Source organism: Gobio gobio (assembly GCF_949357685.1).
Source record: "Gobio gobio genome assembly, chromosome: 7".
In the NCBI taxonomy this organism is placed as follows: domain Eukaryota; kingdom Metazoa; phylum Chordata; class Actinopteri; order Cypriniformes; family Gobionidae; genus Gobio; species Gobio gobio.
The window spans coordinates 53,209,368-53,232,185 of record NC_137103.1 but is presented as its reverse complement, the minus strand read 5'-3'; the positions used below and the strand labels follow the sequence as shown (position 1 = coordinate 53,232,185).

The window sequence follows — 22,818 nt, the reverse complement described above, 5'->3', positions numbered from 1 at the left end:
GTATGCACGGATACCCGGATGACCCAGTGCATTTGCCAAAATGTGCAGTATACAACATGCACACTGCATGAAAAACTGTATCCTGTCATGCAATGCACCTGAACTTTTTAACAACGCAAGTAAAAGTAATATATGTGAATTTTAATATTTCTATTTTAATGGATTATTTGGGTTTTTAATTATATTTATCGTTACATCGTGCTAAAAATAGTCTGCAGTGTATACTGAAGGCCAAATGAACACAGCCAGAGCTTCAACAGCTGCACATGATTTAGCAGATTTTGAAGACACAAAACAACATGTGACAGCAGTGTGAGCGCTCGTGTGTGTGCTGTGGGTAGTGCTGTGTGTGTGCTCACCGTTCCTGCGCTGCCCAGGGAGAGGTGACCCATCTGCTGGGTCAGAGGACTCATCATGGACGCGGGCTGCAGAGACATGGAGTGATCTATAGAGGGCGATATCACTGCTCCCTGTGACAGAACGCAACATTTACGTCACAGTTATTCATTTAGGAGGAAAAGGCAAAGAAGACACATAGAAGGCACATTTCCACATACACACTTCCTTTCATAATTGGCCCATTTAAAAAAAAAAAAAAAAAAACTCAATATGTGTTTATTATGTATTTTTATACATATGCATGCTCTATTCAGTGTTGTTATAGTTAACTAAAATGAAAAATATTAAAATTATTTGTCATTAATTAAAAATAAAGCTGAAAAAATTATAAATATTCAATGAAAAATGTACACATAAAAAACTTAAATGAAGAACATAAGATTTACACTAAAATAAAAGTGTAAATATGTATACTTGACTATTTTACTATTTTCAGGCATGTGCTGTATTCATTTGCTGGTTTGCTCTTTCTAGTGTTTTATTGTTTAAACTAAAACTTTTAAAATTCATAAATTGAAATGAAGCTAAAATAAAATAAAATATAAATATAAATATTAGATGAAAAACTTTATAACTTGGTACTGGAAAAAAACCCAATTACTGTTCACACTTTGTCTTCATAATGTTTGACCAATAAAATATTGTTAATAACAAAACAAATAGAATAAAATAAAATCATTCCCTTACAGAAAAAAAACTGCCCTTTAATAAAAAAAAGTTAGATATAATAAATATTAGGGTATAATATTAATAACTATTGTTACAAATAATAGATAAAAAAATGTAATAAAATTATTCCCTTACAGAAAAAACTGCCCTCAAGGAAAAAAAGTTAGATATAATAAATATCAGGATATAATATAAATAAATATTGTTACAAATAATAAAATAAAATAATATAAAACAAAACAAAACAAAACAAAATTAAATATTTCCCTTACAGAAAAACTGCCCTCAAAGAAAAAAAAAAATATAATAAATATCAGGATATAATATTTATAAATATTGTTACAAATAATAAAATAAAATAATATAAAACAAAACAAAATAAAATATTTCCCTTACAGAAAAACTGCCCTCAAAGATTTTTTTTTGCTATAATAAATATCAGGATATAATATTAATAATTATTGGTAAAATAATAATAATAAAAAAAAAGTACTTCCCTCATAGAAAAAAACTGCCCTTTAAAGAAAAATTTTAGATATAATAAATATGAGGATATATAATTAATAAATACTGTTACAAATAATTAATAAAATAATACAATAAAATATTTCCCTTACAGAAAAAACTGCCCTCAAAGAAAAAAGTTAGATATAATAAATATCAGGATATAATATTAATAAATATTGTTACAAATAATAAAATAAAATAAGTCCCTTACAGAAAAAAATGCCCTTAAAAGTCGGAAATAAGCAACTTAACTTTTTAACTGCTTACCAAAATGTCTGTTTTTTTTGTGCTAATTTTCACTGCTGTGCTTGTGTTCACTAACAACAAATTACCAAACCGATCCTGATAATGCATGGTTTTCTTTGAAATGTGTGATAAATGAGGGTTGGCGATGTCAATGAGAGTGTGTGTGTGGTGTGTGAAGTGTACAGTGTGGGTCTCTCTGGGATGTGTGTGTGATGAGTCCAGCTTTCTTGCGCTGCGAGTCAGACTCTGCAAATCTTCCGTGTATTAACCAGCTCTGAGCCATCAGCGCCATTACTGGCCTTTAAATGCCACAGTTTCCACATTCAGGATCCACGGCGCTCCGCTCTATACGTACTGACTCACACAAAATCATCAGCCCATTATACCACACATTACTAATGTACATTATACACACCCACTCACAAAGAAAAACACACACAGTCTCATTTAGTCTGTTTGAAGCTGATATTCGTGCAGCTGAGCTTCACTTAGTACCTGCAATCTGCCCTGCAGTCATCACTGATCTCACACACACACACACACACACACACACACACACACACACACACACACACACACACACACACACACACACACACACACACACACACACACACACACACACACACACACACACACACACACACACACACACACACACACACACACACACACACACACACACACACACACACACACACACACACACACACACACACACACACACACACACACACACACACACACAGGTTCTTGAATGACACTGTAATCCAGCATCTGGGTGTGATTTAGTGTCAGTTCCCTTATGCAAACACACACACTCACACACACAGTGTTTCCTGCACAATGGTGGCGGCACAACACTCTTCAAGTGTAGGAAGCACACGTCATGTTTCAGGGACAAACTTTTATTTTGTAATAGGCAATGTTTCTCAAGTGACGGAAGCATCTATTAATCTCAACATTTACTATTATCTGATTAAAAAGCGCATTAGCATTAATGAACCTGAACTAACATGAACTAACAATAAACAGCTGTATTTGTGGTTTTGGTTGCCTCTGGCTTGGCGTGCTCAGTTGGGGACACTACATTTTTCTACATTTTTCAACTAAATATCCAAATAAATCGAATTATTAAACTAAATTAACCATATAAACTAAATTACTGATCTAAAGCCCACACTGTTACTGTATGATAATTGAAATGAACTGATGACATCAGCGTTTTCTCCAGAATGGCTATTCGGCCGAATCAAATTCTGTTGCATTATTTTCCTGTTTAACACTGTAAAGCTGCTTTGAAACAATCTGCATGGTTAAAAGCGCTATATAAATAATGTTTGACTTGACTTGACTATTTATAATAATTCATGTTTAAAGATGAATTAAAGATGTATAAATACAGTAGCGAATGTATTTCTCAATGTATAGTTAGCAAAAAATAAATAAATACACACATACACACACATATATATATATATTAGGGCTGGGCAAATTAACGCGTTAACGTGTGTGTGTCAGTGTCCTGTCTGTGTGTGTGTGTGTGTGTGTGTGTGTGTGTCAGTGTCCTGTCTGTGTGTGTGTGTGTGTGTGTGTGTGTGTGTCAGTGTCCTGTCTGTCTGGATGCGTCTCATGTCAGCTAATCAAGGGACACACACACACACACTCACTCGACGCATAGATAGACTCGCGTCAGTCTCCTGCTCACATCGAGTTCTCTTTGGCTCTTGAACAAACATTAACACAGAGGATTTTGAGTATTCTCATATCAGGAGTCTTAAATTAGTTAAATAACGTCTTAAATGAACTTAAAGAGTTGTGAGGAATGAGATGCGCGGGACAGCGTGAGATCCGCGGCTGTTCTTAAAGTGACAGCAGCACTGATGATGCCTGTCATTAATGTTCATCACAGAACAACGGGAACAGAGAAAAGTGTAGCTTTAATGATGATTCATCTATATTTCATTTATTATTTATGCAGGTAAGAAAGCTGTTTGATAACTATTACATTTCTGTATATGTCTAACAGGGAAGGCCATGGGTAAATATAACATTTATTATTTTGGGTTTATGTAAAGATTGTTTTAAGTTCACTTAAATTAAAAGTTGTTTTTTTAAAGCCTAATAAATGTTGAAATTGGGAGCTTTCAGTTATACTGTAATGTAACGTCATTAATGTTTCATAGAGACTTTAGTATCAGTGATACTGGCCTTCATTCATAAAAACATGACAATACAACACATATTTAAAATATTCTGTCTTTAAATTGTTTATACATTAATTTGGAGAGTAACTGAAATTATTACAATATCAAAATATTAAAAACTTAAAATATTAAAAACTTGCGATTAATCGCGATTAATTACAGAAAAAAATGTGATTAATTAGTTAATTTTTTTTTATCGATGCCCAGCACTAATATATATATATATATATATATATATATATATATATATATATATATATATATATATATATATATATATATATATATATATATATATATATATATATATATATATATATATATATATATATATATATATATAATACAAATAATATTATTAATAGTGGTGTGCAGAAATGAAAAGAAACATTTGTTAATTCTTGTGTGAGCAGTGTTGTCATATAGACTTGATGTGGTTTCTGCTTTAGTGTGTTTGTTTAGACTCGCCCACACTCTCAGTTCAAGTGTAGTTCTCCCACACAAACTGGGATAATGGGAGACCTTGAGGGATGAGACTCACCGGATGCTGCATGATGTAGGGCTGATGGGTGACCCAGGACGGATTCTGTACCTGAGCGAGAACAACACAGATTTAAGACAGCTCTGATACGTCCATCTCTGAGACGCCTGGTCTGAAGCGGATGTTACCTGGTATGTGGACACAGGTGAGATGTAAGGAGACATGGGCGTCTGCGTGATCATTCTGTTTGTAATACTGTAGGCGGTCGGATAGAATCTGTGGAGAGATGGAAAGGGCATGTTTAAGCAATGATGATGGATGAGAGCTTGCGCAATAGTGTGGATACAGGATGATAGCATTGAGTATGCTAAAATACAAATAATATTTTAAAATAAAATAAAAATAATATTAACAATAGTGTTGTTGCTGTTAACTGAAACCAAAACATTTTAATAAATTAAATAAAAATAATATTAATAATAGTTTTGCTATCGTTAGCTGAAACAAAAATAAATTATATTTATAGAAAAATATATAATATTAATAACAAAAATAACTAATAATAATATTAATAAAATCATATAAAAATAATATTAATAATAGTGTTGTTATTGTTAGCTGAAACAAAAATTACTAATAATAATATTAATAAAATAAAAAATAATATTAATAATAGTGTTGTTATTGTTAACTGAAAAAAATAAATAAATAAAAATAATATTAATAATAGTGTTGTTATTGTTAACTAAAATAATAATAATATTAATAAAATAAAAATAATATTAATAATGGAGTTGTTATTTTTAACTGAAATAATAATAATTTTAATAAAATAAAATAAAAATAATATAAATAATAGTGTTGCTATTGTTAACTGAAAAAATTATAATAATATTAATAAAATAACAAATAATAATAGTGTTGTTACTATTAACTGAAACAAACAAAAAATTAATAAAAGAGTTGTTATTGTTAACTGAAACAAAAATAATATTAATAAAATAACAAATAATAATAGTGTTGTTACTGTTAACTGAAACAAACAAAACAATTAATAATAGAGTTGTTATTGTTAACTGAAACTAAAACAATTATAAAAAACGAAATAATATTAATAAAATAAAATAATATTAATAATAGTGTTGATATTGTTAACTGAAACAAAAAATAAAAATAATAATGAATAAAATAAAAATAATACTAATAATAGTGTTTTTAATATTAACTGAAACAAACAAAACAATTAATAATAGAGTTGTTATTGTTAACTGAAACAAAAAAAAATATAAAAAACGAAATAATATTAATACAATAAAAATAATATTAATAATAGTGCTGATATTGTTAACTGAAACAAAAACAAAAAATAATAATGAATAAAATAAAAATAATATTAATAATAGTGGTGTTATTGTTAACTGAAACAAAACAAAAAATAATAATAATGTTGTTATTGTTAACGAAAAAATATTATTATTAATAATAATGTTGTTATTGTCAACTAAAAATAAATAAATAAATATTAATAATAGTGTTATTGTTAACTCAAAAAAAAAAATAATAATACTAATTACTAATAATAGTGTTGTTATTTGTTAGCCGAAACCAAAACTTTTAAAGAATATAAAACCTTGAAATAAAAGTGAAATGTTGCAATAAACTGAAATATAATAAGTTGAAGTACTAAAATGACTAAAACTTAAAAATCAATTGAAAAGTCAAATGAAACAAAATATATAAAAATATATATGAAATGATAAAAATAAAAGCGAATTAAAAATGTGAGTAAATACTAGAGTAACGCTGGTTGTGTGTGAGCTCGTGTTGTCTCGTACCCATTTTGCATAGCAGCTGTGGTGGGGTCGTACGTGAGGGTCATGCCAGCCTGAGAGAGAGAGAAAGAGACAAATAAATCTCAATCATTACACTATTCAGATCACAGCTGCTAAAAAAGGAAGACGAAAAGTGTGTGTGTGTGTGTGTGTGCCACTGTGCGTGTGAATCACCCACTAAAATACCCTGAGCAAAGTTGAAGAAGAAAAGTGTTAGATACAGACACTTTGCTTTGACATTTTGTTACTTAAAGGTGTAACTTTTTTGTTCAAAATGAAAAACAAAAAATGGTAACACTTTATTTTTGTGTCCTTGTTACACATTCAATGTAGTTTCTATAGTAATTACTATAAACCAAACCTAACCCGAACCAGTCACACAGAGAATAAGCACAACCAAAACATTTTGGGTCACACTTGATATCAGGTGTCCTTAATTACCATGTACTCGCATAAAAAAAATATTATAATGTACTTATTGTGCTCATATTGTATGGTTAGTGACAGGTTTGATGGGATAGGTCAGTTTAAAGGTGGATTGTCAACAGTGTAATTTTTAAAATATAAGTACAAGGTCAAATCATGTATGTAAACAATAAGTGCATTGTACCAAATGTGAATTTAAATGTTAATACATAGTATTTAAAGACACTTTGACTCAATGCTCGTCCACAAAAAGCATGCAGTTTTGTTTTTTAACCACTAGAGGGCCGCAAAAGTTACATAGTGTACCTTTAAAAATATTACAAATTAAAATATTTTATGTTGTGTCAGCCATTTCCACAACTGCTTCTATTGTTGTCCTCATGTGTATTGAAAGTGTCTGCTAAATGATTAAATGTAAATGTAACATTAATGTAAACCCATAAATTTGGTTTAATGAAATGATCCGCTGTGTTTATATGCCGTCCACGACCTTCTCTGTGCAAGGCTTGCACATGATAACTATTCAAAAATGATGTTCAAAGCCATTTTTATTAGAAAAAAACACAGTATCAACTCAATTAAGGACATTTGTGCCGTGATGTAACACATTTTTCTGCTGATTTTCATTTTGAATGGTCATGTGACACTGACTACAGGAACGTGACTCTGCTCTGAAACCCAGTGAGCTGACTACACACTACACACTACACACTACACACTACACACACAGCATTTTAAGGCATCATGCGTGTGTGTGAAGACTGTTAAAGTTCTTCTAAGGTGCTTCGTTTGACCACATTGTGTCACATCTATTGCAGAGAAGGCAATCCCAGAATTCATTGCGACAAAATCACGGTAAAATGGAGTATAAAGCAAAAGAAATGTTGATTATAAATACAATTAAGTCAATCCCGAAGAGAACTGTTCAAAATAAAACAAAATAGAAAAAAATTATTATTATATTACTGGTGAGAACAAACGAAAGAAAGAACAAAATATTTCTTTATAAACAAAGTTAATTCTATTTGGATGAATTCTCAGAATGCATTGCGACAAAATAACTTCAATAAAGCAGATAAAGAAAAATAAATATTGATTACAAATATGATTAATTAAATCCCAAAGAGCACTGATTTATCAAAATAAAATAAAATAATATATATATATATATATATATATATATATTATATATATATTATATATATATATATATATATATATATATATATATATATATATATATATATATATATATATATATATATATTTTAAATATGATGAAATAAATCGCTAAAAATAAATGCTTGATCAAAATAAAATAAAAAAATAAAGAAATTAAATATGATTAATTAATCCCAGAGCACTGATTGAACGAAATAAAATAAAATAAAATAAAATAATAAAATATTTAAATATGATTAATTAAATCCCAGAGCACTGATTGATCAAAATAAAATAAAATAATACAATTATATTTTTTAAAAATCCGATCAATTAAATCCCAAAAAGCACTGATTTATCAAAATAAAATAGTAAAAATATATATATTTTTAAATATGATTAAATAAATCCCTAAAAATAAATGATTTATCAAAATAAAATAAAATAAAATAATAAATAAAAAAATGTAAATATGATTAATTAAATCCCAGAGTACTGATTGATCAAAATAAAATAAAATAGTAAAATATATATATTTTTAAAAATGATGAAATAAATCCTTAAAAATAAACGATTTATCAAAATTACATAAAAAAATTAAAAAAAAATTAAATATGATTAATTAAATCCCAGAGTACTGATTTATCAAAATAAAATAAAATTGTAAAATATATATTTTTAAATATGATGAAATAAATCCCTAAAAATAAATGATTTATCAAAATAAAATAAAATAAATAAAAAATTTAAACACGATTAATTAAATCCCAAAGAGCACATTAAAATAAAATAAAATAATAAAATAAAAAATGTAAATATGATTAATTAAATCGGTGTATTGAACAACAACAACAAAAAAAACTTTTACCCAATATCTGTATGTGCTGAGTATTTTTTATAGTATCACGTATATAATCTGACATTACTTGTCTCCTGACACATATCAGGCACTTATGAGGACACATTTCAGTCAGGATGCTGTATTACAAGGCAGCTCCCTATGTAGGAAGCTCACTAGGATTTGGAACAGAGCGTGTGTGTCACGATGGGTTATATCAAGTGACTCAGCAGTTTACACACACACACACACACACAAGTCTCAGTATCACTTGTGTGGTTGGCGTAATATATGACTGTATTAGAGTAGCTTGTGTAAACACACCCACCCACATGACTAGCGTTGTGTAACATCCCTGCTGTCCGTGTGTTTGCTAACAAGCTGTGGCAGGTGATATATGGCTGCAAAAAGTGATACGGACACAGAGCGTGGTGGTGTGAGCAAAAGAGCAGTACTCACAAGTCTGCTGTCCCCGTCTCTGGCCCAGGCTCGTCCGTTCTGCACATATTTATTTTGACTCTGACGCTTCTTCTGGCCCCCGTCCGCAAACTTGCACAGCAAGGGTTCTGACGGCGCTGCGGAGAGACATGGAGGAGGTGCATGAACTCTCAGCGTGATGCTGACTGCTCACTCATAACACGGCTGAGCGATTTGACCATAACCATCATAGTGTGACTGTGAAAATGCCTCGAGCGTTAGAGATCTTGTTATACCTCAGTGGGACTGCTTTACGTTATTTAGCACGTTAAAGAGCACCTATCATGGAATTTTGAAATGTACCTTTCATGTAGTGTGTAACATAGATTTAAGTGAACAAAAACATCCTGCAAAGTTTGAAATATGACAGTGCACCGTATATATAGTTATTTTCTTTCAAAAGTAAGAGTCGACTCTGAGTCATTTTTAAGAATCGTTAGAAGACCGAAGCTTTTTCTCTGACTAGATGACGTCAACTTGTCAAGTTATTTGAATACGATACGCCCACTTATTGCGCTCCAAGACGCCAGTGAAAACTAGAAAACATCATGGCGACGAGACGCCAGTGAAAACTAGAAAACATCATGGCGACGAGACGCCAGTGAAAACTAGAAAACATCATGGAGACGAGACGCTGTTCTGAAGTGCGACTCAAAGCAAACTTTTTTCATCTGCCCAAGGATGAGCATTTGAAGACTAAGTGGCTTGAAGACAAACCATACATCGTCGCGATTGTGTGTTTATTAGTCTTCAAATGTCTCTATTTGCATGTTTCGCGATCTCAGGAAGCTTTTATTATGGACTTCTATTATGGCACATGGTATCTTCTTCGTCTGTCTGTACCATATGTGGACTACATGTGCTCAGAGCGCCCTCCGGCTGCCAGGATGAATTGAAAACAACACATAAGAGACTCAATCGCTCATGATTAGGATACATCTGCGCATTTTGAGGAAGTATTGAATAAAAAATACTCCTTTGTTTAGAAGTTTGACACAGACATATGAGAATCTATCAATATTTCTCCTCATCTGCACACTTTTGAACTAAAAGCCCTGAGGGATGTTGATTTGTCGCGAGTCTTCGTGAGGAGAATAGAGGAGTTTTTTATGAATGAGATCAGCTGAGGCTCATATTACAATCAAACGGTACCGACGCGGTTTTCATAATCATAACTCCTGACACATATTAACAAATTACTGTCACTATAAGACTTTGATGGGCGTTCTGTTTCCGAAAATATCTGCACAGACTATACCAATCACAACTGACTGGGTCATCGGACCAATCACCACAGATTAGCATCACGTAAAGGCGGGGTTTTGAAAAGTGAATCACTAAAGGAATCATTTGAGAATCGCTGTCAAAACAGGTAAAAATAAATGCATATTATAAGAAAACTAAAGTCTTTTTTGTCATTGCATGCATGCAAAACTTGTTGGGGATTTCTAAAACAATATTTGGAACATTTTAAATGCCATAATAGGTGCTCTTTAAACACGAAGTGAACATACAGAGCAGGACAAGATAACAACACCATATCAGATGATTTTCATTTTTCAGTTGATTTAATTACCTATTTTAAGATTTAAAGGGGTCATGAACTGAGAAATCTAACATTTGACATAAAAGGTCATCATACTATAAGAATATCCTGTAGGTTTCAGAACTGAAAACTTCCTTGTTAGTCCAAAAACAGCTTTTATTGTAACCAAGCCCAGAGAACGACTCGTTGTGGAATGAGCCTGTCGTAGATCAACGCCTAATTCATCATCACAACTTTGGCCCCGCCCACTGGAGTGTTAGTGAGATGACGAGGAGAGACGAACAGAGTAAAAATAACATCCCCTTCCAAAGGATGCTAATGCTGGGAATGTGCTCATTTATTTTCAACAATGTGAACGTCTCAGTTGAGCTTTATTTAATTGTATTCGGTGCATTTCACTGTGGATTCTTTGGGAAATCAGTCGCAATTTCGGCGCTGGCTTTGCAAACAGACTTTTACCATATGGACTCGACAGTAATGCCACAACATGTAAGTACATGTAAGCCTGATCTGAGACCAGTGATTTCTGATATGTAATGATTAATGTACAGTCAGATATTCTGTGTTTGTGTCAGTAAATCAAACCAGTGACTAAACGCTCAACTTCACATTGTGTCTCTTAGTATGATGAAAATAATCTGTTATTTAAACTGTGATTAGATTATATATAGAAAAACAATCAAAGAATGCTCTCTTTACAATCGCTGGAGCTGTCAATCAAACAGCACGAGTCTATTAGTGACTGAGATCTGGACTCTGGACAATGATCAACAAATCTCTTCTTTACATTGTGTTTGCACTGTTAGTTATGATAAAAGCATTCGTTAGAGTGAATAAATCAAGTTGAAATAAGAAGATCACTGCATTCATGCGCTCAACATGTCTGTGATCGGCTACAATCGATCTAAATATAATGCTATAATAAACACTTTTCACAATTAGTTGACCTTGAGAGCTGTAATAGTAAAAACGTGTTAGAAGTTTTTGAGAGGGATCCACATGTAATACTAGCTATTATATATACAAAGATGTCATCCAACCACAGCAGTGGTCGTTTAAACTGAAGTCTCACAGCAGCCAATCACAGCAGTGGGCGTTTAAACTGAAGTCTCACAGCAGCCAATCACAGCAGTGGGCGTTTAAACTGAAGTCTCACAGCAGCCAATCACAGCAGTGGGCGTTTACACTGTAGTCTCACAGCAGACACACCCCTTCAAACAGAGCGTTCAAATCAGACGCTAAAATCAGGGTAGGAAAAATGCCTTGTATTTCTAAATTATGACAATTTTTGCAGTAAAAATCATACTAACATTATAAGTGCACCACAGGAAACATTATAAAACATTGCAGTTCATGACCCCTTTAAGATTCATCATCTAGCACTTAAATTAACGCAACTTAAAACGATTTCCAGGGAATGCATGAATTGATAAAATGTATTTCTTGAATGCAATGCAAGTTGCTTTGGATAAACACGTTTGCCAAATGCATAAATGTAAAAGGATAACAATAGATTATGGAAAAGATGAAACCCTTTAAGAGCACTCTCTTTTAAAGAGCCTTATTTTAGTATATATTAGGGGTGTAACGGTACACGTATTCATACCGAACCGTTTCGGTACGGGCTTTCGGTTCGGTGCACGACTGTACCGGTGGTTCCCGAATGCACTCTTTAACAGTGAACAGTCGGCTTGTTTTAAGCATGAAACACACTTCAATCCGAATTCCCACACGAACATATTAAGTATTCAGTCAGTTTTATCACGAAATTCAAAGGATAAATGCCGTTTTGACGCTCTTAAATCCGGCGTGACTGATCAATGATCACAGTTCAAGCGGCCGCGCGATCATCTGTGAACACGATCGATCATCTCTTCCTAAAGAATAAACATGAATGAACATCTGAAGGTATGTTGAGGATACATTACAACTTACTGTCACGTATTATATGTGTTGTAATCGCTCAATCAGTGTTTCAACTGCGGAAAGACCTCAATATAACTCCTGTAAACTAAACAATGACATGTAGCATCACATTTACCTCAGGCACTCATTCACAACTCTTTCACTAAATATGCTCTATATTAGCCATTATATTCATTATATTCTACTAAACCTGTTAGTGACGTCTTGATTATTTCATGCATGTTTAAATAAAACTGTCATGAAAATGACAGACACGGTGTATAAATGATTATATTTCAACAATGAACTGCCTTATGTGAAGTTTACATATTTGCACACAATGTGTTATTTGAGTGTTGATTATTATACCTAAAAATAAATACCAACTGAATTTAGGCTAATAGTTTGCTCTGTTGTTAACCTTTAATATTAATGTGCAAGTAAGGGCTCCCTATATAGTTTACAGTAATATCTTCAATAAACGTTTAGTTATAATTTAATTCATTTAAGGACAGACCCTTTTTTTTCATTAAACCACTGTTGAATAAAAATAAATAAAAAGCAATTTTGTAAAACTGCTGTACCGAACCGTGATTTTTTGTGTACCGTTACACCCCTATAGTATAACATGACATACATCCTTAAAGGAAAAGCGCGTTAGTAAGTTATTTTCAAGTTATTTTTCTTTTTATTTAACACATCAAGATTTAAATGTATCAGCCATATTAGGAAAATAATAAGTGAATCAGACAGAAGTCCAATATTTGTGCATCCTTAAGTCCTGACACAATTCTTTTTTCTTTCTGAATATCATGTTTCATGATTATGGAAGTAAATGGGTAGCAACACGATGTGACTTAAAGTTGCTCTAGCTGTAAACATGCAACTAACAAAATCCTCGCCTTGCCTTAACCCACTATATATTTTCAACATCTATGTTTCATTGTTGCACATGTAATGCATTAATGGCACTCCAGCAGTTCTGCGTCTTAAAGCCTCTGAGGCTTCCTGGCTCCATCCACAATGACTTTCCCACAATGCTTGGGGAACAGGCATCTAATTTGGAAGCTGTCTTCGTATAATCCCCTTCCTTCCTCTCTGACATGGTCAGTGGAGACTATTTCAGTCTAATAATCCAATTAAAATGCTTAGAGAGGCCACGCCAGGCCTAGATTCCTCTCAAAGCCTTGCCGTAAAAGAAAATGAGCGCACATTGCCATCACTTGAGCCCCGGACGAACCTCCACGAATCAATAAGCTCTCACTGCAGCGTTATGCACATCAGGCTCCGCCCAGCGGTGTATAATTTCAGCATTTCGTGCAGCAAGTCTGAATCTACATTCGTGCGAAAGCTTTTCGTTTGGTATGGCTGAACGGTTGCGCCACATGCCCGAAAGCCTGTTTCCATTTAGACCCCATCCGAGGAGAATCATTACCAGAGAATGAATGAATGTGCTCGAGCGGAGCAGCGCTGTGCTTTTATGCACAAACAAACAGAGTTAATACACACACTAGAGGAGTAGTTCACCCAGAAATGACAATTCTGTCATCGTTTACTCATATTATATGGGAAGGATATTCTTCAGAAATCTCTTGTGGAAGAAAAGAGTTGGGAAACAACACGAGGGTGAGCAAACAACGATAGCATTTTCATTTTTGCGTAAGTAAACGTGAAGCACGCACACACACACTTACCCATAACTCCAGCTGGTGTTTTGAGAAATTTCCCATTGAAGTGAGAGATGACAGCTTCACATTTCTCTGTTGATTCCATCCTAGAGGAACATATTAATCACATTTAACTCTCGGTTTGAGTATAAAACATCATTCCCATGTTGAGAAACATAAGCTAAAAAGTCATAGCTAGGGCATTTAACAACATATAAAATAAGATTACGCTATTTTAAAGCACTACTAATGCATGGCTGGTCATTAGACTCGGTTTTAACAGCATCTCTCATTTAAACTTCATCTAGAGTTAAAGGGTCAAGAAACCCTAAAGCAAATTTTCTGAGATTTTAACAGAAGTATGCGTGTTGAACATCATGGAAGACAATGTTACCATCTGTTAGTTTTGAATGTGGGAGTTAATTTTAAACCTTTTTGCTCTATTTTCAACTTCCTGGTTTAAATTCGTCTTCATGTCAACGTCATAGGTTGTGACGTTTTCTCGTACTATAGTACGGCGATGACTCATCATGTCTCATAATTATTAATAATTCATGACGGCACGTGTTGATAGGCATTTTCCTAGGCAACAGTGAGATTGCACACAGTAAGCGAGAGATGCATTAATGGATCAAAAACGAGTGTTTTTTCCGCTTCGTATGAGTTTCTGCGTTGTATACGTTCTCTTCAATAGATTTTGAGTCTTCACACAAACGCAATTCATCCACACTGTGAGTGTAACCGCCCTTCACGTCCATTTAACCGGCCAAACGGCTTATAAAAACTCCACAAAATAAGCCTAAAAAATGATCAAAGTTATGCAACAGCGTGTTCATATATATTTTCGATGCAGAGAACAAATTGCGAATGGCTGTGCATTTAATTGTCCGTTGAATTATAGCTGTCACAGATTTGTATTTGTGTAACGGTGAGCTTACATATCCATGTGTATATTGTGTTGCGTGTAACTTAAAGGGTTAGTTCACCCAAAAAGAAAAATTCTGTCATTAATTACTCACCCTCATGTCGTTCGACACCCGTAAGACCTCCGTTCATCTTCAGAACACAAATGAAGATATTTTAGTGTAAATCTGATGGCTCTGAAAGGCTTCAGACAGGCCTTCATTGGCATTCAGTACATTTACACTCCCAAGACCCATAAAAGGCACTTAAAACGTCGTTACAAAGTCCATCTCACCACAGTGACTCTACAATAATTTTACGATGCGACGACAATAGTTTTTGTGCGCAAAACAAAAACAAAATAACGCCTTTAACCAGCTTGTTCTTGTCTTCCGTGTGTGCCTCCATGACGCATGCGCGAGAATATGACGTAGCGCCGGCGTTCGGGAATCCATGAAATGCACACTTAAGCCCCATTTTGAGAACTACGCCGAGACCTAAAGCACGATCAATGTAGAATTCAACAGCTTAGATACGCGCGTCTTCCTCTGCTTGTAAACAAATCGCTTCTGGGTCATGTGTCCGAACGCCGGATCTGCGTCATATTCTCGCGCATGCGTCGTGGAGGCACACACGGAAGACAAGAACAAGTTGGATAAAGGTGTTATTTGTTTTTTTTTGCGCACAAAAACTATTGTCGTCGCATCGTAAAATTATTGTAGAGCCACTGTGGTGAGATGGACTTTGTAACGACGTTTTAAGTGCCTTTTATGGGTCTTGTGAGTGTAAATGTACTGAATGCCAATGGAGGCCTGTCTGAAGCCTTTCTCAGCATCAGCTTTACACTAAAATATCTTCATTTGTGTTCTGAAGATGAACGGAGGTCTTACGGGTGTCGAACGACATGAGGGTGAGTAATTAATGACAGAATTTTCATTTTTGGGTGAACTAACCCTTTAATGGTAATTTGCAGAATGCATTTGTGGGAAGCTTTGATGCTTTTAATGAGAGCGAAATAAAATTGTCTGAATCAGAAGCCGTTGATGTGCTGTCAGTCTCGCCTCGTCCAGTCGTCCCCCTCCACTCCGCCGCTAAACCACGCCCACTTTTATAGCATTTTTCAAAACTGTGGAGAGAACTGATGCCTGCTGACACAGGGGGTTTCATGACCCTTTAAGATTGATTCATGTCAGTGAATCACTTCAAACTGTTTATTTTAGTGAATCAATCTGATTCAATGATTCATGTGTGCCATCACTCAAAAATGTTCAAAGAACCAGCGTTATTATATTAAAACTAAAACCATGTTTGTTGCTTGAAATAAAATAAACGTATAATATAAAAATATAACGTTTTAATTATTTTATTTCACCTAGTTTGAACATCTCATTTTAATTTAGTTTAACTTGATGTACTAAAATAACAAACAAAAAAAACATAACACATTTAAAAAACCCAGAAAACACAACAAAATGAGTAAAACTTTAACTAAAAATATATTTAAAACTCTTTTAACTCTATTTTTATGCATTAAATTTTTTCTTTTTAAATATGCAGTGTAAATGTATTTAAAAATCACTTTAATTATTATATTTTGTTATATTTGTGCATATAAATTATGGTTAAATATCATTATTCTTGTCTTATCTAACTATTTAACTACAAAAAAATAATTACACTAATCATTTTCAGAGATTGGTATTGAATATCATCAAAAGGGAGTATAAATTGAGATTTTCATAAACGTTTGGATACATGAAAACCAACATGACACAACTATTGTAATTATTCAATATATCATTATATATATATATATCATTGCTTCTCTGATTAAATCGGCCAGTTCAGATTTTTTCACTCAAGTGAATAACACTAAGGTTAGTACAGGTTTTTACTTGCATTGTGTGTGATGAATTAACCAAGAGGAGTTCAGAGAGTTCAGTTTCCTGGCTTTGCCGTGCTGATATGTCAGATACACAGATATATTTTAAAGCAACTGACTGGCACTAAGAATCATGGGAGGGTCTGAAGTGTGTTGTGGTGGGCAGAAAGCCAGGGGCTTTCCAGGACGTCTGAATCCCGTGCCCTGATCCACACTACAGTCTTGAACCACAAGGGGAATTCACAAAGAATGATAGCATGATAACAGAAGATGATATGGTGATTTGGGGTCAGACATGAGGACCCTCACCTGGCAAATCCGACCCCTCGGCTGGCCCCGTTGCTGTCCCGCAGGATGCGTGTGGAGACGACCTGTCCGAAGGGCTTCAGCATGGCCTCTAACTCCTGCTCATCCATGGTCAGCGGCAGGTTAGATATGTACAGGTTAGTGGGGTCCTGCTCCTGTTGCTGTTGGGAGTGTGACAGAGAGAAAAAGAGACAACATCTGTGAAACTTGATACATGTCATTTGGATTACATAATGAGATTAATCAAGACATGAAGTACTTGTAATTAAATTATTGTATTTTAAAATACACATAAAGACATATTTATCATTCACACAAATGGCAGTAAATTATTCATAATTTATTGATTCTCTTATATTGGGTAATGTTTTTATATAAATTATATATATATATATATATATATATATATATATATATATATATATATATATATATATATATATATATATATATATATATATATATATATATATATATATATATATATATATATATATATATATATATAAAATATTAAAATATAAATATTAATATATATATATATATATAAATCTAAAAATATTAAATATATATTTTTATGATTAATTAATTTATATTTTATTTTAATCAACTTATAAACTATATTCATATACATGTTTATTTATATATAGACCATATAGTTATAAAAAAATTATAATAAAAGTATATAAATAATAGTATATAAAGTAATATTTTATTATTAATATTAAATATAATTTTAATTTTACCATAATTTCTGATATGAATATGATCTGTGATTTTTAATCAAAAAACAGTCGGAATACATGACTTAAAATATCTAATAAATTACATTATTAACTACAATTTTCATCATGTAATTTTTTTAATATATATTTTTATGATTAATTAATTTATATTTTATTTTAATCAACTTATAAACTATATTCATATACATGTTTATTTATGTATAGAATATATAGTTATACATTTTTTTATATACATGTAATATTTTATTATTAACATTAAATATCATTTTAATATTACAATAATTTCTGATATGAATATGATATAATATTCCTATAAAAAAATCTGTGATTTTTAATCAAAAAACAGTCGGAATACATTATATAAAATATCTAATAAATGACATTATTAACTAAAATTTTCATCATGTAATTTTTAAATATATATTTTTATGATTAATTAATTTATATTTTATTTTAATCAACTTATAAACTATATTCATATACATGTTTATTTATATATAGAATATATAGTTATACAAAATGTATATGCATGTAATATTTTATTATTAATATTAAATATAATTTTTATATTACAATAATTTCTGATATGAATATGATATAATAACCCTATTAAAAATCTGTGATTTTAATCAAAAAAACAGTCAGAATACATGACTTAAAATATGTAATAAAGTACATTATTAACTACAATTTTCATCATGCAATTTTTAATATATAATATATCAAAATATAATAATATATCAAAACTTGTGTGTTTTTCTGGGTGAGTCGGAGTGAACCGCGGCTCTAATGGAGTCTCACGAACACACAGCCGAGCACAGAAGACTAACGGCCAAGGTCAGGATTTTTGTTAAATAATACATTACATTTCGGTTTGTTTTTCACCAAACCCTATCAGATGCGCCCAGAAGACCAGGAATATACGACACGTCACATGGGTTCATCCTGTGATACATTTGCATCTTTTTTTTAAAAGCTTGATGCTGGTCGCCTGCCATTATATGGATTATATTTTTTAATGTCTCCTTTTGTGGCCCATAAAAGACCAACATAATGCATTAGAACACCAGGGTGAGTAAATGATGACTTCATTTTCATGTTAGGGTGGACTATCCCTTTAAGGTTTTAGTTTAAAAGGGTGCCAATAGTCACACCTGAGTTACACACACCTGTAAAAACACCTGAGGCCCTCAGATCTTATCATTCAGTTCAATTCACACACTGCCAGAGCTCCGTCACAGTACATACACACTTTATCAGCTAATGGATGAACACCTGGAGATCTGACAACAGAAATCACTGGCCATTCAATAATCGCCCTGTTCCAAAACCCAGTGAGCTGCCTATAGAGGTCTTCTTACATGTCCTAACAAACTCAAAGCAACAAGCAGTTCGTCTGCCCAGAGCTAAATATATAATATAATCACAGCCAATCAGAATTTGATGTTTAATATATAGTTAAATGTATAATAACTAGAAATAAATGTGGGCGGAGCTACCCAGTGCAACACGGACAAATAAAATACAAGTAACCAATATTATTTCATGTCTTTTGTCATTGGTTGAGGCTGGTTATATACATGCATACACACATATATATCTTTGATCGCGCCAGTATTTTGACCTTATTCGCCGGAAGTTATGGCGCTGGGAATACTAGATGACATTAGTCTGATAAGAGGTAAAAAAATTACATAAATACTGTCGGGTTTCTCGCAGAAACCGATCGTTTCGTGTCTTAAGACTTAAGTCTTAAGATATATATATATATATATATATACACACACACACACACACACATATATATACACATACACTCTAAAAAATGCTGTTATGCCCAGCAATTGGGTTGTTTTAACCCAGTGAATGGGTTGTTCTAACCCAGCGGTTGGGTTAAATGTTTGCTTAAAACAACCCAATCGCTGGTTAAAACAGCCCAATTGCTGGGTTACTCCATTTTCAACCCAACTTGGGTTAAAAAAAATAAATAAATTATATATATATATATATATAAAAAAAAAAAAAATATATATATATATATATATAATATATATATATATATACACACACACACACACACACACACACACACACACACACACACACACACACACACACACACACACACACACACACACACACACACACACACATTAGGGCTGTCAAAAGATTAATCGCGAATAATCGCATCCAAAATAAAAGTTTATGTTTACATAATATATGTGTGTGTCCTCTGTTAATTATTATTTATATATAAATACACACACATTCATGTATATATTTAAGAAATATTTGCATGTATATACTGTATATACATTTATATAATCTATAATATATATAAATATAAATGTTTTATATATAAAAATAATTTTTTTTCTTAAATATATACATGCTTGTGTGTGTATTTACATATAAATAATAATTAACAGAGAACACACACATATATTATGTAAACACAAACTTTTATTTTGGATGCGATTAATCGTGATTAATCTTTTGACAGCCCTAATATATATATATATTTAAAAAAATCATATAATATTGCTTTACATTTAGGGGAAACTTGTATCCCTGCAAAGGGCACATGCAATGCTGCCTGTTTTGGAAGGCTTTGTGTCTATGCCTTAACATGCTGTCTACACTCTAAAAAATACTGGTTGGGTTGAAAACGGACTAACCCAGCAATTGGGTAGTGTTAAGCCAGCAATTGGGTTGTTTTAACCCAGTGAATGGGTCGTTTTAACCCAGCGGTTGGGTTAAATGTTTGCTTAAAACAACCCAATTGCTGGGTTAGTCAATTTTCAACCCAACTTGGGTTGTTTTTAACCCAGTATTTTGTAACTTGTATCCCTGCAAAGGGCACATGCAATGCTGCCTACGTTTTGGAAGGCTTTGTGCCGATGCCTTAACATGCTGTCTAGGTAGGCAGCTCATTAAGCTTTGGTAGAACTGTTAATCAAGACAATATCTAAATACTTGCACAGTACAGGTGAATTAAATCCATAAAAGAGGCTAAAGTGAAAACATGTCTCCCTCTCCATACTCTCCAGCTAATAAAGGGCAGGCATTAATATTGATGAGCGTCTCATTTGCATGCGGCTCTCGGCCACCCCCCATCCAAGCGGCGAAACGTCGACTGATTTCCTGCCGTAGTTTCCCTTCCATCAGCAGAAACGAGAAGAGAAACAGGCAGAGAGAGACTCTCCCCAGGGACAAAAGGGCCGCTACATTAATATTCATTAACATCCTACTGCGCTCAATCTCCACCCCTAAGAGATGGAGGAAAAATGAGCAGAACAAAGAGTAGACAAGGGAGAGGCGGGATTGGATTACTAAAGTAATACGCTGACAGAAAAAATCAGCATAGCACCATTAGGGAACAATGGAGAGGGCCGGCGCGGAGCTGTCGTACCCAGAGAACGCTGCTCCATCACGGGGAACGGACGGACGGGTGCTGGAGATCCTGAAGAGTCTTCAAAAACACTGTTTATTTGACCATTTTTTAAAAGATTGAGCTATTACAGATGACAACGTCCATAACTAAAACGGCGAAGGTCGAACACTGGAGCTAATAGCGGGTGTTTTATGGGCCCGTTTTTGAATGGCAAATAAATTCACGATGTGCTTGGCTTGCTCCAGGGGAGAACTAAAACGCTGGTGTGGTTTCTAAACAGACTTATCCTGATTCCTGACTGAAATCTAATACCAGAGCCGCATACCGGGGCTAACCCTGCTCATCAGGGTCAGGCTACACCAGCCATACGCAGGCTCTCGTATTCAAAGGTGCAGTCAGCAAAATAGCAGGAATAAAATGTACTAAAATTGACTGAAATATGTCAAATAAAACTGCATTAAATGTAAGAAATCGATGAAAAGTGGCACAAAAGACATTTCCAATGTTAAAAAAATATTTTAAATAAATGCTGTTCTTTTGAACTTTATATTACATTTATACATTTTATTTTATATCCCTTTTTACTTTTAATAATTTATTAGGTAGGCCTAATTTCCTATTGTGTTTTTAAATGTTGTTCTATGTGTTCTTTTTTAAATTATAATATAATTAATATAACATAATATATAATATCATGTAATAAAATTAATATAATATAATATAATTAATATAATATAATATATAATAATATAATATAATATAATATAATTAATATAATATAATATAATATATTATAATATAATATAATAAAATATATAATATAGTATAATATAATATAATATAATTAATATAATATAATTAATATATATAATATAATATAATATAATATAATATAATATAATATAATTAATATAATTTAATATAATATAATATAATATAATATAATATAATATATAATATAATATAATATAATATAATTAATATAATATAATATAATATAATATAATATAATATAATATAATATAATATAATATAATAAAGTAATATAATATAATATAATATAATATAATATAATATAATATAATATAATAAAGTAATATAATATAATATAATATAATTAATAATATAATTAATATAATATAATATAATATAATATAATATAATATAATATAATTAATATAATTTAATATAATATAATATAATATAATATAATATAATATAATATA

General features: G+C 32.1%; 1 protein-coding gene across 6 annotated transcripts in view; it reads right to left on the bottom strand.

The window, feature by feature from the left end:
* rbms1b (RNA binding motif, single stranded interacting protein 1b) overlaps nucleotides 1-22,818 on the bottom strand; it is a 123,816-nt gene that overhangs the window by 11,394 nt on the left and 89,604 nt on the right. For all 6 annotated transcript variants that reach the window (XM_079821428.1, XM_079821430.1, XM_079821427.1 and 3 more), the window contains 7 exons: nucleotides 17,456-17,613; nucleotides 14,389-14,468; nucleotides 9,226-9,341; nucleotides 6,345-6,394; nucleotides 4,698-4,785; nucleotides 4,570-4,620; nucleotides 360-470 (listed from right to left, as the gene is read on the bottom strand). In XM_079821428.1, the coding sequence (XP_079677554.1) occupies nucleotides 360-470; nucleotides 4,570-4,620; nucleotides 4,698-4,785; nucleotides 6,345-6,394; nucleotides 9,226-9,341; nucleotides 14,389-14,468; nucleotides 17,456-17,613 (654 nt within the window). The remainder of the gene's footprint in view (nucleotides 1-359; nucleotides 471-4,569; nucleotides 4,621-4,697; nucleotides 4,786-6,344; nucleotides 6,395-9,225; nucleotides 9,342-14,388; nucleotides 14,469-17,455; nucleotides 17,614-22,818) is intronic.